The sequence below is a fragment of the Notolepis coatsorum genome (genome assembly GCF_963971535.1).
Source record: "Notolepis coatsorum genome assembly, chromosome: 4".
Taxonomy (NCBI): Eukaryota; Metazoa; Chordata; class Actinopteri; order Aulopiformes; family Paralepididae; genus Notolepis; species Notolepis coatsorum.
Genome location: NC_140168.1, coordinates 26336644 through 26353867, shown reverse-complemented (window position 1 = coordinate 26353867; position 17224 = coordinate 26336644). Strand labels below are relative to the sequence as shown.

General features: G+C 44.4%; 1 protein-coding gene across 1 annotated transcript in view; it reads right to left on the bottom strand.

Moving 5' to 3' along the window:
* The window catches only part of trappc9 (trafficking protein particle complex subunit 9), a 698770-nt gene that overhangs the window by 333014 nt on the left and 348532 nt on the right, over positions 1–17224 (bottom strand). The window contains exon 18 of the mRNA XM_084311886.1: positions 4490–4632. Within this exon, the coding sequence (XP_084168012.1) occupies positions 4490–4632 (143 nt within the window). The remainder of the gene's footprint in view (positions 1–4489; positions 4633–17224) is intronic.

The window sequence follows — 17224 nt, the reverse complement described above, 5'->3', positions numbered from 1 at the left end:
CTTAATTCAGCTATGGCTTTAGCTTTATTTAGATTTGTTTCAACCTCTAATTCAGCCTCCTTTAGGCTTATGGCTTGTCTGGCTGAAAGTGCAGCGGCCTTTGCCAGAATGGTGGCCCTCTCGTTTTCAGCCCTTCGACGGGCGGCAGATAACCTGGATGATTGGCTTTTACTTGATGATTTTGATGATTTGGATGATCTTGATGGGGCCCTGGAAACGCTATCCTCTGGGCCTATTGTAGCCTGAAGGTCCCTTTCCAGCTCATCTTGAGTCTCTACTGGAGACTCTTGGATCCCAGACCCAGTTGGACTTTGGGCTGGAGTTTGCCTTTCCTTATTCCCTTCCATCAACCATTTTTCCATCACATTAATAAATGCATTGAATTCATCTATTCTTGGTTTATACCGTTGTGTTTCATCCTCATCGCTTTCCTGTAAATACGGCTGTACAGACTCAATTGCTGACTTAAAAGCACTGAGTGTCTTATTGAACAGTGCCATGTCCGTTCTTACTCCTTGTTCATCATTTGATTTCATCATCAGAATAATCTCATTTTTCTTGCGGGTGCATGCTGCAAGCCTGGCTTTACGTGATGCCATTAGTTGTTTCAGCTCAATATCCGCTTGTGTCAAATCCATATTCTCTGTTTCAATATCCGACATCTTGTCTATATTTATCCACCAGTTCTTAAGACAGTTTTATAATTTGGCTTATATTCCACAGCGCCGTTTGCGCGCGCCACGTACGTGGTAGTGTCTATTCCATTCATACATTCTACTCACGCACGTTCCCTTTGATGTCCTCGAGCCGTGAGGGAAGATCCTCCCCTCTTGGTGGTGATGCTTTCGTTGATCGATCCTGTAGCTGATCACAGGCAGCGATGTCCTCGGGCTGTGATCATTCACTGTGCTGATGTGGATCGATTCCTTCCTGCTGATCGCTGATCTTTGATTGTCTCTCACAACAATGCTGGCCCCTTGTTGTCAGTCCTCTTGCGAGTCCTCCTCTGGTGTTGTGCTTATTGACGCGCGCCTCTGCCTTGGGTCGCGTCAATATCTGCGCGAGTCCTCTTTCACTTTATTGAAGCTGGTTGGGGTTCAATAAACGCGATTTTCTTACTTAATGTAACGGCAGCATGCCGGCGCCGTTTCTTGGTGTAGACGGGGAGTGAATCCATACGCGCTCAACGTCCAAAGAAATAGTTTTCCACACATTAAGCTCCGTTATCAGACACCGATGTGGTGACCCGATTTAATTAGAATAAGTAGGTTACATGGGAGGGTTGATCACAGTGATCCTAAAACGTCATATAACCTGGTCTAATTGCTTAAAGTGTAATCTAAACAGTTTCCGAAAGCGTCCTGAAGCGCTGAAGCGGTAAGAAAATCATATGCTTTTCCCCATCGGCTACCGCCCAACAGGTGATTCCTATCACCTATTTAATGATCTCTGCCGCGCCATGGCCGATCACCTGACAGGTGCCGGTGATCCACTCCCAGCGCAACAGAGTCCACCCAACAGGCTACACAGAATCATAACATTCCCCTCAATCATTACATTCCCATAAATCATTACATTCCCATAAATTGTAACCTTCTATTGATAATAATAATGATAATAATGATAATAATAATAATACTAATAATAATAATAATAATCAATAACAAAAAACACTCATTCGGCCTTTACAACTATAGAACAACACAACACTATGTAGAACACTATAGAACAACACAACACTATGTAGAACACTATAGAACAACACAACACTATGTAGAACACTATAGAACAACACAACACTATGTAGAACACTATAGAACAACACAACACTATGTAGAACACTGTAGAACAACACAACACTATGTAGAACACTATAGAACACAACACTATGTAGAACACTATAGAACAACACAACACTGTGTAGAACACTATAGAACAACACAACACTATGTAGAACAATACAACACTATGTAGAACACTGTAGAACAACACAACACTGTGTAGAACACTATAGAACAACACAACACTATGTAGAACACTATAGAACAACACAACACTATGTAGAACACTGTAGAACAACACAACACTATGTAGAACACTATAGAACAACACAACACTATGTAGAACACTATAGAACAACACAACACTATGTAGAACACTGTAGAACAACACAACACTATGTAGAACACTATAGAACAACACAACACTATGTAGAACACTATAGAACAACACAACACTATGTAGAACAATACAACACTATGTAGAACACTATAGAACAATACAACACTATGTAGAACACTATAGAACAACACAACACTATGTAGAACACTATAGAACAACACAACACTATGTAGAACACTATAGAACAACACAACACTATGTAGAACACTATAGAACAACACAACACTATGTAGAACACTATAGAACAACACAACACTATGTAGAACACTATAGAACAACACAACACTATGTAGAACACTATAGAACAACACAACACTATGTAGAACACTATAGAACACAACACTATGTAGAACACTATAGAACAACACAACACTATGTAGAACACTATATAACAACACAACACTATGTAGAACACTATAGAACAACACAACACTATGTAGAACACTATAGAACAACACAACACTATGTAGAACACTATAGAACACAACACTATGTAGAACACTATAGAACAACACAACACTATGTAGAACACTATAGAACACAACACTATGTAGAACACTATAGAACAACACAACACTATGTAGAACACTATAGAACAACACAACACTATGTAGAACACTATAGAACACAACACTATGTAGAACACTATAGAACAACACAACACTGTGTAGAACACTATAGAACAACACAACACTATGTAGAACACTATAGAACAACACAACACTATGTAGAACACTATAGAACAACACAACACTGTGTAGAACACTATAGAACAACACAACACTATGTAGAACACTATAGAACACAACACTATGTAGAACACTGTAGAACAACACAACACTATGTAGAACACTGTAGAACAACACAACACTATGTAGAACACTATAGAACAACACAACACTATGTAGAACACTGTAGAACAACACAACACTATGTAGAACACTGTAGAACAACACAACGCTATGTAGAACACTATAGAACAACACAACACTATGTAGAACACTATAGAACAACACAACACTATGTAGAACACTATAGAACAACACAACACTGTGTAGAACACTATAGAACAACACAACACTATGTAGAACACTATAGAACAACACAACACTATGTAGAACACTATAGAACAATACAACACTGTGTAGAACACTATAGAACAACACAACACTATGTAGAACACTATAGAACAACACAACACTGTGTAGAACACTATAGAACAACACAACACTATGTAGAACACTATGTAGAACACTATAGAACAACACAACACTATGTAGAACACTATAGAACAACACAACACTATGTAGAACACTATAGAACAACACAACACTATGCAGAACACTATAGAACAACACAACACTATGTAGAACACTATAGAACAACACAACACTATGTAGAACACTATGTAGAACACTATAGAACAACACAACACTATGTAGAACACTATAGAACAACACAACACTATGTAGAACACTATAGAACAACACAACACTATGCAGAACACTATAGAACAACACAACACTATGCAGACCTGTGTTGCAGGAGTGTTTCCTTTGAAACCGTTCTGCTCATAATGAAGGTCAAGAGGCTAATGTTTTATTCATTAACAGTGGTTGAGTTTTAACATGTTAAATCAGATCGCCAACGTGGTGTGACTGATTGATTGATGCTGGATTGAGTGGATTTATATTTTATCATCCGTAAACGGGATGAAATCTGTCGTGGTTAAAGCGCAGGCTGTGACAAAACAATATGCAACAAAATGAGACAAACACAAGACAAACATGTACGACTTAAAGTGGCGTTTCACATCCGCAGCCATCGCAATCATCAACAACATTACGAAGCGTTAAAGTACAGATTAATAAAACAAAAGGTCATTATTATTACCTGATGACCTAGTGTTGAAACGTTGTTTGCCTAAGGCTAAATAAACGAACGGTCACGGGAAGTGGTGTTCTTGTTTAATCCTCATCTGTTACACACAGGACCTGACGGTGTTCTTGTTTAATCCTCATCTGTTACACACAGGACCTGACGGTGTTCTTGTTTAATCCTCATCTGTTACACACAGGACCTGACGGTGTTCTTGTTTAATCCTCATCTGTTACACACAGGACCTGACGGTGTTCTTGTTTAATCCTCATCTGTTACACACAGGACCTGACGGTGTTCTTGTTTAATGCTCATCTGTTACACACAGGACCTGACGGTGTTCTTGTTTAATGCTCATCTGTTACACACAGGACCTGACGGTGTTCTTGTTTAATCCTCATCTGTTACACACAGGACCTGACGGTGTTACCTGGTGGCGGGGAGCGTGCTGACCCTGGTGAAGAACACCGACGGCTCCACATCCACGTGGACGCCCAGAGACAGTTCTCTGTAGTAGCCCTCCACCTTGCCTGCTCCTCCAGAGTACTTGAAGTTCAGCACCGCCTCCAACATCTACGACACAAGGAAGAGGAGGAGGAGGAGGAGGAGGAGGAGGAGGAGGAGGAGGAGGAGGAGGAGGAGGAGGAAATATTAATTTAGATCAACTTATTTCATGACACGGTACATTTAAAGTACATTGGTTCCAATATACAACGAATTCATTCCCACAGTTTCCACACCTTCATTTTCTCTTCATTTAAACCAACGTTCCCCAATGGAAACCAAACATGTACTACTGTGATCTACAAGATGGCGAGTGAGAGTGAAGTGTGTAGACAGAGTGAGTGAGAGTGAAGTGTGTAGACAGAGTGAGTGAGAGTGAAGTGTGTAGGCAGAGTGAGAGTGAAGTGTGTAGACAGAGTGAGTGAGCGTGAAGTGTGTAGACAGAGTGATCGAGAGTGAAGTGTGTAGACAGAGTGAGAGTGAAGTGTGTAGACAGAGTGATCGAGAGTGAAGTGTGTAGACAGAGTGAGTGAGAGTGAAGTGTGTAGACAGAGTGAGAGTGAAGTGTGTAGACAGAGTGATCGAGAGTGAAGTGTGTAGACAGAGTGAGTGAGAGTGAAGTGTGTAGACAGAGTGAGTGTGAAGTGTGTAGACAGAGTGATCGAGAGTGAAGTGTGTAGACAGAGTGAGTGAGTGTGAAGTGTGTAGACAGAGTGATCGAGAGTGAAGTGTGTAGACAGAGTGATCGAGAGTGAAGTGTGTAGACAGAGTGAGTGAGAGTGAAGTGTGTAGACAGAGTGAGTGAGAGTGAAGTGTGTAGACAGAGTGAGAGTGAAGTGTGTAGACAGAGTGAGAGTGAAGTGTGTAGACAGAGTGAGAGTGAAGTGTGTAGACAGAGTGAGTGAGAGTGTAGTGTGTAGACAGAGTGAGAGTGAAGTGTGTAGACAGAGTGAGTGAGAGTGAAGTGTGTAGACAGAGTGAGTGAGAGTGAAGTGTGTAGACAGAGTGAGAGTGAAGTGTGTAGACAGAGTGAGTGAGAGTGAAGTGTGTAGACAGAGTGAGAGTGAAGTGTGTAGACAGAGTGAAGTGTGTAGACAGAGTGAGTGAGAGTGAAGTGTGTAGACAGAGTGATCGAGAGTGAAGTGTGTAGACAGAGTGAGTGAGAGTGAAGTGTGTAGACAGAGTGAGAGTGAAGTGTGTAGACAGAGTGAAGTGTGTAGACAGAGTGAGTGAGAGTGAAGTGTGTAGACAGAGTGAGAGTGAAGTGTGTAGACAGAGTGAAGTGTGTAGACAGAGTGAGTGAGAGTGAAGTGTGTAGACAGAGTGAGTGAGAGTGAAGTGTGTAGACAGAGTGAGAGTGAAGTGTGTAGACAGAGTGAGTGAGAGTGAAGTGTGTAGACAGAGTGAGTGAGAGTGAAGTGTGTAGACAGAGTGAGAGTGAAGTGTGTAGACAGAGTGAGTGAGAGTGAAGTGTGTAGACAGAGTGAGAGTGAAGTGTGTAGACAGAGTGATCGAGAGTGAAGTGTGTAGACAGAGTGAGTGAGAGTGAAGTGTGTAGACAGAGTGATCGAGAGTGAAGTGTGTAGACAGAGTGAGAGTGAGGCGTGTCGGCAGAGTGAGTGAGAGTGAAGTGTGTAGACAGAGTGAGAGTGAAGTGTGTAGACAGAGTGAGTGAGAGTGAAGTGTGTAGACAGAGTGAGAGTGAGGCGTGTCGGCAGAGTGAGTGAGAGTGAAGTGTGTAGACAGAGTGAGTGAGAGTGAAGTGTGTAGACAGAGTGAGAGTGAAGTGTGTAGACAGAGTGAGAGTGAAGTGTGTAGACAGAGTGAGAGTGAAGTGTGTAGACAGAGTGAGTGAGAGTGAAGTGTGTAGACAGAGTGAGAGTGAAGTGTGTAGACAGAGTGAGTGAGAGTGAAGTGTGTAGACAGAGTGAGAGTGAAGTGTGTAGACAGAATGAGTGAGAGTGAAGTGTGTAGACAGAGTGAGTGAGAGTGAAGTGTGTAGACAGAGTGAGAGTGAAGTGTGTAGACAGAGTGAGTGAGAGTGAAGTGTGTAGACAGAGTGAGAGTGAAGTGTGTAGACAGAGTGAGTGAGAGTGAAGTGTGTAGACAGAGTGAGTGAGAGTGAAGTGTGTAGACAGAGTGAGAGTGAAGTGTGTAGACAGAGTGAGTGATAGTGAAGTGTGTAGACAGAGTGAAGTGTGTAGACAGAGTGAGAGTGAAGTGTGTAGACAGAGTGAGTGATAGTGAAGTGTGTAGACAGAGTGAAGTGTGTAGACAGAGTGAGAGTGAAGTGTGTAGACAGAGTGAGTGATAGTGAAGTGTGTAGACAGAGTGAAGTGTGTAGACAGAGTGAGAGTGAAGTGTGTAGACAGAGTGAGTGAGAGTGAAGTGTGTAGACATAGTGAGTGAGAGTGAAGTGTGTAGACAGAGTGAGTGAGAGTGAAGTGTGTAGACAGAGTGAGAGTGAAGTGTGTAGACAGAGTGAAGTGTGTAGACAGAGTGAGTGAGAGTGAAGTGTGTAGACAGAGTGAGAGTGAAGTGTGTAGACAGAGTGAAGTGTGTAGACAGAGTGAAGTGTGTAGACAGAGTGAGTGAGAGTGAAGTGTGTAGACAGAGTGAGAGTGAAGTGTGTAGACAGAGTGAAGTGTGTAGACAGAGTGAAGTGTGTAGACAGAGTGAGTGAGAGTGAAGTGTGTAGACAGAGTGAGAGTGAAGTGTGTAGACAGAGTGAGTGTGAAGTGTGTAGACAGAGTGATAGTGAAGTGTGTAGACAGAGTGATAGTGAAGTGTGTAGACAGAGTGATAGTGAAGTGTGTAGACAGAGTGATCGAGAGTGAAGTGTGTAGACAGAGTGAGAGTGAAGTGTGTAGACAGTGAGTGAGAGTGAAGTGTGTAGACAGAGTGAGAGTGAAGTGTGTAGACAGAGTGAGAGTGAAGTGTGTAGACAGAGTGAGAGTGAAGTGTGTAGACAGAGTGAAGTGTGTAGACAGGGGAGGAAATTAGGCCACTTTACTGGCCAAATGCTAGTATTTTTTACGTTTGGCTGGTAAAAAAAATCAGATACCCGCCAGTTGGCTGGTAAGCCAAAAAGTTAGTTTCCTCCCCTGCTGGCGAGTATACAAAAAAATAAAACATTCTGCAATCACTGCACTGGCAAACGGTGCGCGTCTTCTGAGTGTTCGCTTTAGTTGACAGTGCCACGAGAGCACTGCACAAGACCACCCGCGGACATATAATGTTTAATAAACGTTTGCGCAGTACTGGCCAACCCGCGGACATATAATAATAAAAGTCCCGCGGTACTAGGCTAGCCATCAGGAGCACTCGCAAACAGATAACGTTAAACACAGCAGAAGATGGAAAACAGACAGACTGACCAACGGGAAACTGCATCCAACCCTAGTACAACCCTCGAGTATAAGTTACTAAGGACACATTTAAATCACAGAGGTGTAATGTTAGTCTACTGGAACTGTATACAGTGGTTAGCTTCTAGTTAGCGTTTTAGCTATAGCTGCTTGCTAGCTAACGTTAGCCCTGTGTGCTCAAAGCAGCCAGCTAGGTGTATCTGTTATGACTATAATGTTTCCAAAAAAGCACCGGACTACGACGTAAGGTTAGACATTTTATTTCATGCTCAAAAGCCCCTGGCTTGCACATCACAGTCACGAAAGGGGCTAGCTCAACCAGTGCACTGTGCACAACAGCACACCAACCCAACTGACGTTACCACAACACTTGACGGTACTTCACAGCACTGTCGTAAGACCACCGTGCTGTCTTAAAGGCACAGTGTGCCTACCCAGATGCATACACAACATTGACGCGGCTTGACATACAAAGAAGTAATTATCACAATTAGCGATTTTTTTTTGTCTGGTAAAAAATCTGTTTGGCTGGTAAAAAAAATCAGATACTCGCCAGTTGGCTGGTAAGCCAAAAAGTTAGTTTCCTCCCCTGTGTGTAGACAGAGTGAGTGAGAGTGAAGTGTGTAGGCAGAGTGAGAGTGAAGTGTGTAGACAGAGTGAGTGAGAGTGAAGTGTGTAGACAGAGTGAGAGTGAAGTGTGTAGACAGAGTGAGAGTGAAGTGTGTAGACAGAGTGAAGTGTGTAGACAGAGTGAGTGAGAGTGAAGTGTGTAGACAGAGTGAGTGAGAGTGAAGTGTGTAGACAGAGTGAGTGAGAGTGAAGTGTGTAGACAGAGTGAGTGAGAGTGAAGTGTGTAGACAGAGTGATCGAGAGTGAAGTGTGTAGACAGAGTGAGTGAGAGTGAAGTGTGTAGACAGAGTGAGTGAGAGTGAAGTGTGTAGACAGAGTGAGTGAGAGTGAAGTGTGTAGACAGAGTGATCGAGAGTGAAGTGTGTAGACAGAGTGAGTGAGAGTGAAGTGTGTAGACAGAGTGAGTGAGAGTGAAGTGTGTAGACAGAGTGATCGAGAGTGAAGTGTGTAGACAGAGTGAGTGAGAGTGAAGTGTGTAGACAGAGTGAGTGAGAGTGAAGTGTGTAGACAGAGTGAGTGAGAGTGAAGTGTGTAGACAGAGTGATCGAGAGTGAAGTGTGTAGACAGAGTGAGTGAGAGTGAAGTGTGTAGACAGAGTGAGTGAGAGTGAAGTGTGTAGACAGAGTGATCGAGAGTGAAGTGTGTAGACAGAGTGAGTGAGAGTGAAGTGTGTAGACAGAGTGAGAGTGAAGTGTGTAGACAGAGTGAGAGTGAGGCGTGTCGGCAGAGTGAGTGAGAGTGAAGTGTGTAGACAGAGTGAGTGAGAGTGAAGTGTGTAGACAGAGTGAGAGTGAAGTGTGTAGACAGAGTGAGAGTGAGGCGTGTCGGCAGAGTGAGTGAGAGTGAAGTGTGTAGACAGAGTGAGTGAGAGTGAAGTGTGTAGACAGAGTGAGTGAGAGTGAAGTGTGTCGGCAGAGTGAGAGTGAAGTGTGTAGACAGAGTGATCGAGAGTGAAGTGTGTCGGCAGAGTGAGTGAGAGTGAAGTGTGTCGGCAGAGTGAGTGAGAGTGAAGTGTGTAGACAGAGTGAGTGAGAGTGAAGTGTGTCGGCAGAGTGAGTGAGAGTGAAGTGTGTAGACAGAGTGAGTGAGAGTGAAGTGTGTAGACAGAGTGAGAGTGAAGTGTGTAGACAGAGTGAGTGAGAGTGAAGTGTGTCGGCAGAGTGAGAGTGAAGTGTGTAGACAGAGTGAGTGAGAGTGAAGTGTGTCGGCAGAGTGAGAGTGAAGTGTGTAGACAGAGTGAGTGAGAGTGAAGTGTGTAGACAGAGTGAGAGTGAAGTGTGTAGACAGAGTGATCGAGAGTGAAGTGTGTAGACAGAGTGATCGAGAGTGAAGTGTGTAGACAGAGTGAGTGAGAGTGAAGTGTGTCGGCAGAGTGAGTGAGAGTGAAGTGTGTAGACAGAGTGATCGAGAGTGAAGCGTGTCGGCAGAGTGAGTGAGAGTGAAGTGTGTAGACAGAGTGAGAGTGAAGTGTGTAGACAGAGTGAGAGTGAGGCGTGTCGGCAGAGTGAGTGAGAGTGAAGTGTGTAGACAGAGTGAGTGAGAGTGAAGTGTGTAGACAGAGTGAGTGAGAGTGAAGTGTGTAGACAGAGTGAGAGTGAGGCGTGTCGGCAGAGTGAGTGAGAGTGAAGTGTGTCGGCAGAGTGAGTGAGAGTGAAGTGTGTCGGCAGAGTGAGTGAGAGTGAAGTGTGTAGACAGAGTGATCGAGAGTGAAGTGTGTAGACAGAGTGATCGAGAGTGAAGCGTGTCGGCAGAGTGAGTGAGAGTGAAGTGTGTAGACAGAGTGAGTGAGAGTGAAGTGTGTAGACAGAGTGAGTGAGAGTGAAGTGTGTCGGCAGAATGAGTGATTGGGGTTGGAGGTACCGCCAGCGCTTCATCTTCTGCAGTGGCATCACGCCGTCAGCGGGAAAAACCGGCCTATCTCCCTCGAAGATCAATGCATGAAAAAGCCATTACGGTATAATGAACGCAGCGCGGCGTAAATACGGCGACATGGAATGAAATGGAGGGAAAGTAATGAAGATGAGGAGGAGGAGGAGGAGGCTTTAGAGGAGAACCCCCAACGTGGACGTTGCTGCTTCTCCGCAACCGCGTGAGAGGAGAGAGTAGTCGGGTGGAGGTGGGCTACGCTGGCATTACTCCACCAGAAAGGGGGGTAGGGGGGACACATCGCTCCCGGTCACATATCTACAGAGAAAGGGGGGTAGGGGGGACACATCGCTCCCGGACACATATCTACAGAGAAAGGGGGGTAGGGGGGACACATCGCTCCCAGTCACATATCTACAGAGAAAGGGGGGTAGGGGGGACACATCGCTCCCAGACACATATCTACAGAGAAAGGGGGGTAGGGGGGACACATCGCTCCCAGACACATATCTACAGAGAAAGGGGGGTAGGGGGGACAGAGCAGCCGAGGGGGAGGAAGGATAACGAGAGGGAATTAAAAGTGACAGATAATACGAGGAGGGGAGCAGGAGCTGACTCAGGCTCTTGGCTAGAGGAGGGCGAGGGATCATCCGAGAGTGAGGTCTCTTCCTATACGGTGTATGGGTTCATCGTCTCTCTCTCCCCCCGCAGACTGCTGATGGAGGCACTTGCTGCGCCTTCCGGAACAAATTTGCCAATTGTTTTATGATCTTCTTTTTTCGCTTTCCATCCCATTTTTGGTGGGTGAGGAGAGCCAACGTGGGGGTGATTCAGAGTGTGCTGCCTGATCTCTGGCCAATTATAGCCTAATAATAGCACTGCTGCACAATTGAAAAGAGGAGGGGAGGGGAGGGGAGGGGAGGGGAGGGGAGGGGAGGGGAGGGGAGGGGAGAGGAGGGGAGAGGAGGGGAGAGGAGAGGAGAGGAGAGGAGAGGAGAGGGGGGGGGGAGAGGAGAGGAGAGGAGAGGAGGGAGAGGAGAGGAGAGGAAAGCAGTGAGGAGAGGAGAGGAAAGCAGAGAGGAGAGGAGAGGAAAGCAGAGGAGAGGAGAGCAGTGAGGAGAGGAGACTAGAGGAGAGGAGAGCAGAGCAGAGCAGAGGAGAGGAGGAGAGGAGAGGAGAGGAAAGCAGTGAGGAGAGGAGAGGAAAGCAGAGGAGAGGAGACTAGAGGAGAGGAGAGGAGAGGAGAGGAGAGGAGAGGAGAGGAGAGGAGAGGAGAGGAGAGGAGAGGAGAGGAGAGGAGAGGAGAGGAGAGGAGAGGAGAGGAAAGCAGAGGAGACGAGACGAGAGGGCATTATTGTATCAAGTTGTAACTGTAATCACAATCTAATGAGCACAATCAGTATTATATATATATTTTGCCCATTGTGTTTTGCACATGACCTATTAGTGTTATTATGCACTCATAATCTTTTGTCTGAGAACTACTTCTGGAAACGGAACTTTTTTATAGAACTAATTTAGTAATATTTGGTCCCAACGGCTACTAATAAATCAAATGCTCTTGAGATAAACATCCGGTCCCTGTGACTGTTCCAGGACCTGTAATCATCACCCACTCCAAAATCTCAGGGGGCCTGAATCTTGACAACCAATCAGGTTATTTTTTTGGTCTGCCAAGTGACTGTTCCCGGGATCACATGGGGAAAGTAACAGCGCCATTATATTCCTTGTCGAGAGGTATCTACAGTGTACGAAATCGCCTGCCAATCAAAGGCTGGAAAATATTTGTATTTAAAATGAAAAATTATATATACGCGTGAAACTGTGAAACCTCCATCCCGCACGGTGCCTGCCCTGAAAGCGTCGAGCAGAGCTTCATTAGATCTATTCCTATTGGACAGCTGATGCTTGCTCACTGCTCCAAAGTTGCCTACCCCAGCTTTAATGGAGACGAGAAAAATCTAGTTTGTAAAATAATCCACCAGCAGTATATAATCCGGGGCTACAACGCATCGAGGGCAGATTTCATATTCCACTTCAGTTAGGTATTTTGAACGTCCTTTCATAATAACGGTACAAACACTGGTATATTTATTCAGTATGGGGAAAAAAACAAAGCCTTATCGACCGAACTAACCGATTAACCCACGACGAGGAGGGGGACGGCCCTAGATGGCCATCGATACCAGTTCAGTCTGGCCCTGTTGAGGAGCTGAGCTTTTCAAACAACATATATCCAGCCTCCCATAATTGTGCTGGTTGGTGAGAGTACAGAGGGGGAGGCTTTCACTTTCTCTATCCGGTCCAATTTTCCCATTGACTTCGACAGCAAAATTGGACAAGATAAAGTGCAGTAAAAGTGCAACCCTTCGCAGTTTCACTGACAGTGGTGGGAGGGTGGCGATTTTTATGTTCTCCACTGAAACCCCCGGAGGCAGTGCACTGGTGGTGGCCTTAAAGGTTAGAGGAGCGGGGATTGTGACGAGAAGGTCGCCGGTTCGATCCCCCGGACCGGCAGGAAATAATCTGGGCGGGGAAGTGAATGAATAACTCTCAATATCCCATCCCTCAATACCAACTTGGTAGTTTAACAGGCACGCACGCACGCACGCACGCACGCACGCACGCACGCACGCACGCACGCACGCACACGCACACACACACACACACACACACACACACACACACACACACACACACACACACACACACACACACACACACACACACACACACACACACACACACACACACGGAGTACTGGCAACAACATGTAAGATATGAATCTGTATTGAATGGACTGACAAATTTCACACAACCTTGGTTTTTCTTTTGTTTACTGGTTGGACATGATATCCTACTGTGCACTAGACAGCTCTGTTGTGTACAATTCCCCATCTTGGCTTGATGCGTATAGACCTGTTCGCTGTTTACAAACATACTGTGTTCGAGCCAATCAGCAATACGTGAGTCACGTGACTAAGTTACCCCCCGGACCACGGGGCTCTATGGAGAAACCATGGCACTTGAAGAAGTAGTTTCAAACGAAAACGGCTGGATGTCATTTTGCCAAATCAGCATGGCTGCGAGTGTGTGAGTCTTTCACCTTTTACATATCTAGCTTTGCCATGGATTGATTATTTAGATCGCTAGCATGGCTAACAAATGCAAATATATATTGTAGTCTGCCCCGTTGTTCTGACCAGGATTACGTTCCTTTCTGCTTCAGGTCTGTACGTACGCACATATTTGTCATGGCGGCGACAGATCTATATTGTTTCATCGAATCCACAGAGAGAGTAACGGTCAGATAAGCAACACCAAGGCAGACGCAGAACCTAAGGTGAGGTGAGGATAAGGTGAGGATATGATGAGGAAGGACTAAGTGAGTCCCTGGCAGACCGGGGCCCACCCCCCAGCGTCTCCTCTCTGGTCCCTCCCTGCCAGACCGGGGCCGACCCCCCAGCGTCTCCTCTCTGGTCCCTCCCTGCCAGACCGGGGCTGACCCCATGCAGCGTCTCCTCTCTGGACCCTCCCTGCCAGACCGGGGCTGACCCCATGCAGCGTCTCCTCTCTGGTCCCTCCCTGGCAGACCGCCCCAGCGTCTCCTCTCTGGTCCGTCCTCACACTCCCTCCAGGTCTCTATTTCAATCACAGCCGGGCTAAAAATAGGCCTGGCTGTAATGAGGCGAGCGTGAGAGGAATAGGGCAGTGGCAATTACAGAGGCATTCCGGAACACTGTCAGAATGACAACGGCCCGAGTCATTCTCCCTCAGCGTCCCCCGAGCCCTGGGATAATAACACAGCACTGCATGGAGATACTGAATCCTTCATGTCGTTCACTGCCTTATTTTCAACTTAGTGAAATCCTTGTCACAGAGATAGATTGAGCTGAGGATAAAAGGGTAACAATAATGATGAAAAAAAAGGCAAAAAAGACAGAAAGAAAGAAAGACAGAAAGAAAGAAAGACAGAAAGAAAGAAAGAAATAAAGAAAGAAAGAAAGAAAGAAAGAAAGAAAGAAAGAAAGAAAGAAAGAAAGAAAGAAAGAAAGAAAGAAAGAAAGAAAGAAAGAAAGAAAGAAAGAAAGAAAGAAAGAAAGAAAGAAAGAAAGAAATAGAGAAAGAAATAGAGAAAGAAAGAAAGAAATGAAAATCCAGCAAATTGCTCACTGAATATTTTGGCTGTCGTCCTACAAGGAGTCAGTCGGTGTGCTAATGTACCACCGTCTAAACAGAGAGATGCACCACTTGTTATTCCTGTACAAATCTATCTATATTTGTGAACACAAACAACTCTCTCCCAAAGATAGAATCCAGAGGAGACTGTGACGACTGTTAGGACATAGAGAATAACTATTTAGAACAGCTCCCCTCGTGCAAGAATGACTTGGTGGACTGACAGAATATAATAATGTGTGATTTAACAACAAGTTATTTATTTCATTATTTCATATTAGCGCTACTGGTTCTGAATTATAAGAGGTGCCTGCAGAGAAATCATCCTGAATATGGCTCCAACAAGTGACACTTGATGACACTTGGGGGTGGGGGAGAAAATCCATACAGAAATATATTGTGATATTTTTTTTTTTTTTTAAACTTAAATTTTTTATTAACATTTATTTAGACAGACAGCACTTACAAAAAATAAATAATAAAAAATGAAGAGACTAGTATCACAATAAAAACAAAAAGAAAAAACAGTGCACATAAATATTTACATGGGTATCACATGGTTAGTTGTCTGGTTCCCCTACTGTTGTTTTCTAGGTATTTGATACAAAGGCTGATTGTGTATCTCCCTTAAACAGGCATAAACAGGTAATTCCTACTCAAAGACAATAAATGCTGACTAAGGTTTGTATGTGTGATCTGGGTCCAGAGACCCTCCTTGAGTTTCTTACTTCCCTTCTCCTTCGTCCTTTCTTTTTTTTTCTCTTGTTTATTAACTTTCACTTTGCCTTTTGTTTCACCCATACACAAACCACATCATCCCTGAATATTTAATATCACACCGTTAAACAGACATAAATAATAAGGTATAAAAGCATTCAGCACTTGTAATATCCCAAAAACAAAATAGATAATATTAACTAAAGTACAGGTGTGTGACATGGGTTCATAGACCCTGCTTGAACATCTTTCCTCCTTTACCCTTCGCTCTCTTGTGTTGCATTTGGTTCTTCCTCTGTGATGTCGTTCTCGTTCCTTTTATAATCCTCCCACTTTCCCCATCTTTCCCCAAATTTCTCTTCCTGTAACCTCAGCATGTTCAGTATCCTTTCCATATCCTGTATTTCTTCCACTATTCCTACCCATTTTGCTATTGTCGGTGGGTCTTCCTTATACCACAGTCTCGTTATTGCTTATCAACATTATCTTTATTAAATATTTGTCCCCCCCTTGTATTCCCTCGTGTGTCAGGTCTCCTAAGTAAAGCACCAGTCCTGTTTGTGGTATCCCGTATCCTAATATTCTGATCATTGCTTCCCCTATCTCCTCCCAATACCCCTTCAGCTTCTGACATCCCCAGAATATGTGCGTGTGATTTGCCCCCTCCTTCCCACACATCCTCCAGCATGCTTTTTGTGTTGGTGCATATTTTCCCTTCAGCTCTGGGGTTATAAAGAATCTGATTATGTTTTTCCATCCAAATTCTTTCCATATTCTCGATCCTGTTGTTGAGTGTTGTACCTCGCATATGTTCCCCCATTCCTTCCCTGTTATTTCTATCTCTAGCTCTCTCTCCCATTTCTCCCTTATGTAATCGGTCGTGTGTCCCTTGCTGTTCATTATAGCCCGGTATATTGCTGATATTCCTTGCCCCCCTTCGTATGTTCAAGTTCAAGTTCTTTAATAGTTGTCATACAGAAGTACAGAATACTTTCATACAAAATGCTTCTTACTGTTACGCTCCAGAGACTGTGCTAGACAAGATAGTATCAAATAACATAATAACATAATATAGCATGAATTTAGAAGAAGAAAATGAGGTCACAGTGTTCGGTATAGACATATGTACAATGTTCTGAGTTACCATATAATATACAATACACAATACTATGCAGTGTACTAATGTACAGTACTATCTAGTGCAAAGCAGAAATGGGATGAGGTACAATTTTAGGTACAATTTACAGTAAGGTGTACGAGTTGTAGTGCAATCCTTCATCCATAAATATAAAGTGTGGGGAGTGGGTGCTACAGTGTGTTTGTTTAAAGTGGGTGTGTGCTATAAAGTGTGTGTAGTGGGTGCTACAGTGTGTTTGTTTAAAGTGAGTGTGTGCGTGTGGATGTGTGTGCTATGTGTGTTTGGTGGTTGTTGTTGTGTAGTGTTCATTCATTGTTCGTTTAGCAGCCTGATGGCCTGGGGATAGAAGCTACTTCGGAGTCTTTCTGTGCTCGCCTTGAGACTCCTGTATCGCTTGCCTGACGGCAGCAGTTCAAAGAGGCAGTTGTTCGGGTGGCTCGAGTCCTTAATAATTCTCTTAGCCTTCCCCTTGCAACGCTTGTAGTAAATGTTCTGGAGGGTGGGGAGCCCCCCTCCAATTGTGCGTTCGGCTGAACGTGTCACTCTTTGTAGTCTGCTTTGGTCTTTTGCAGTGCTATTCCCAAACCAGGAGGTGATGTTGCCGGTCAAGATGCTCTCTATTGTACATGAGTAGAAGTTCTTAAGGATCTTCTGGCTGACTTGGAACTTCCTTAGGCGCCTGAGGAAGTAGAGGCGTTGTCGTGCCTTCTTCACCACACTGTTAATGTGTGTGGTCCATGTCAAGTCCTCGGATATGTAGGCT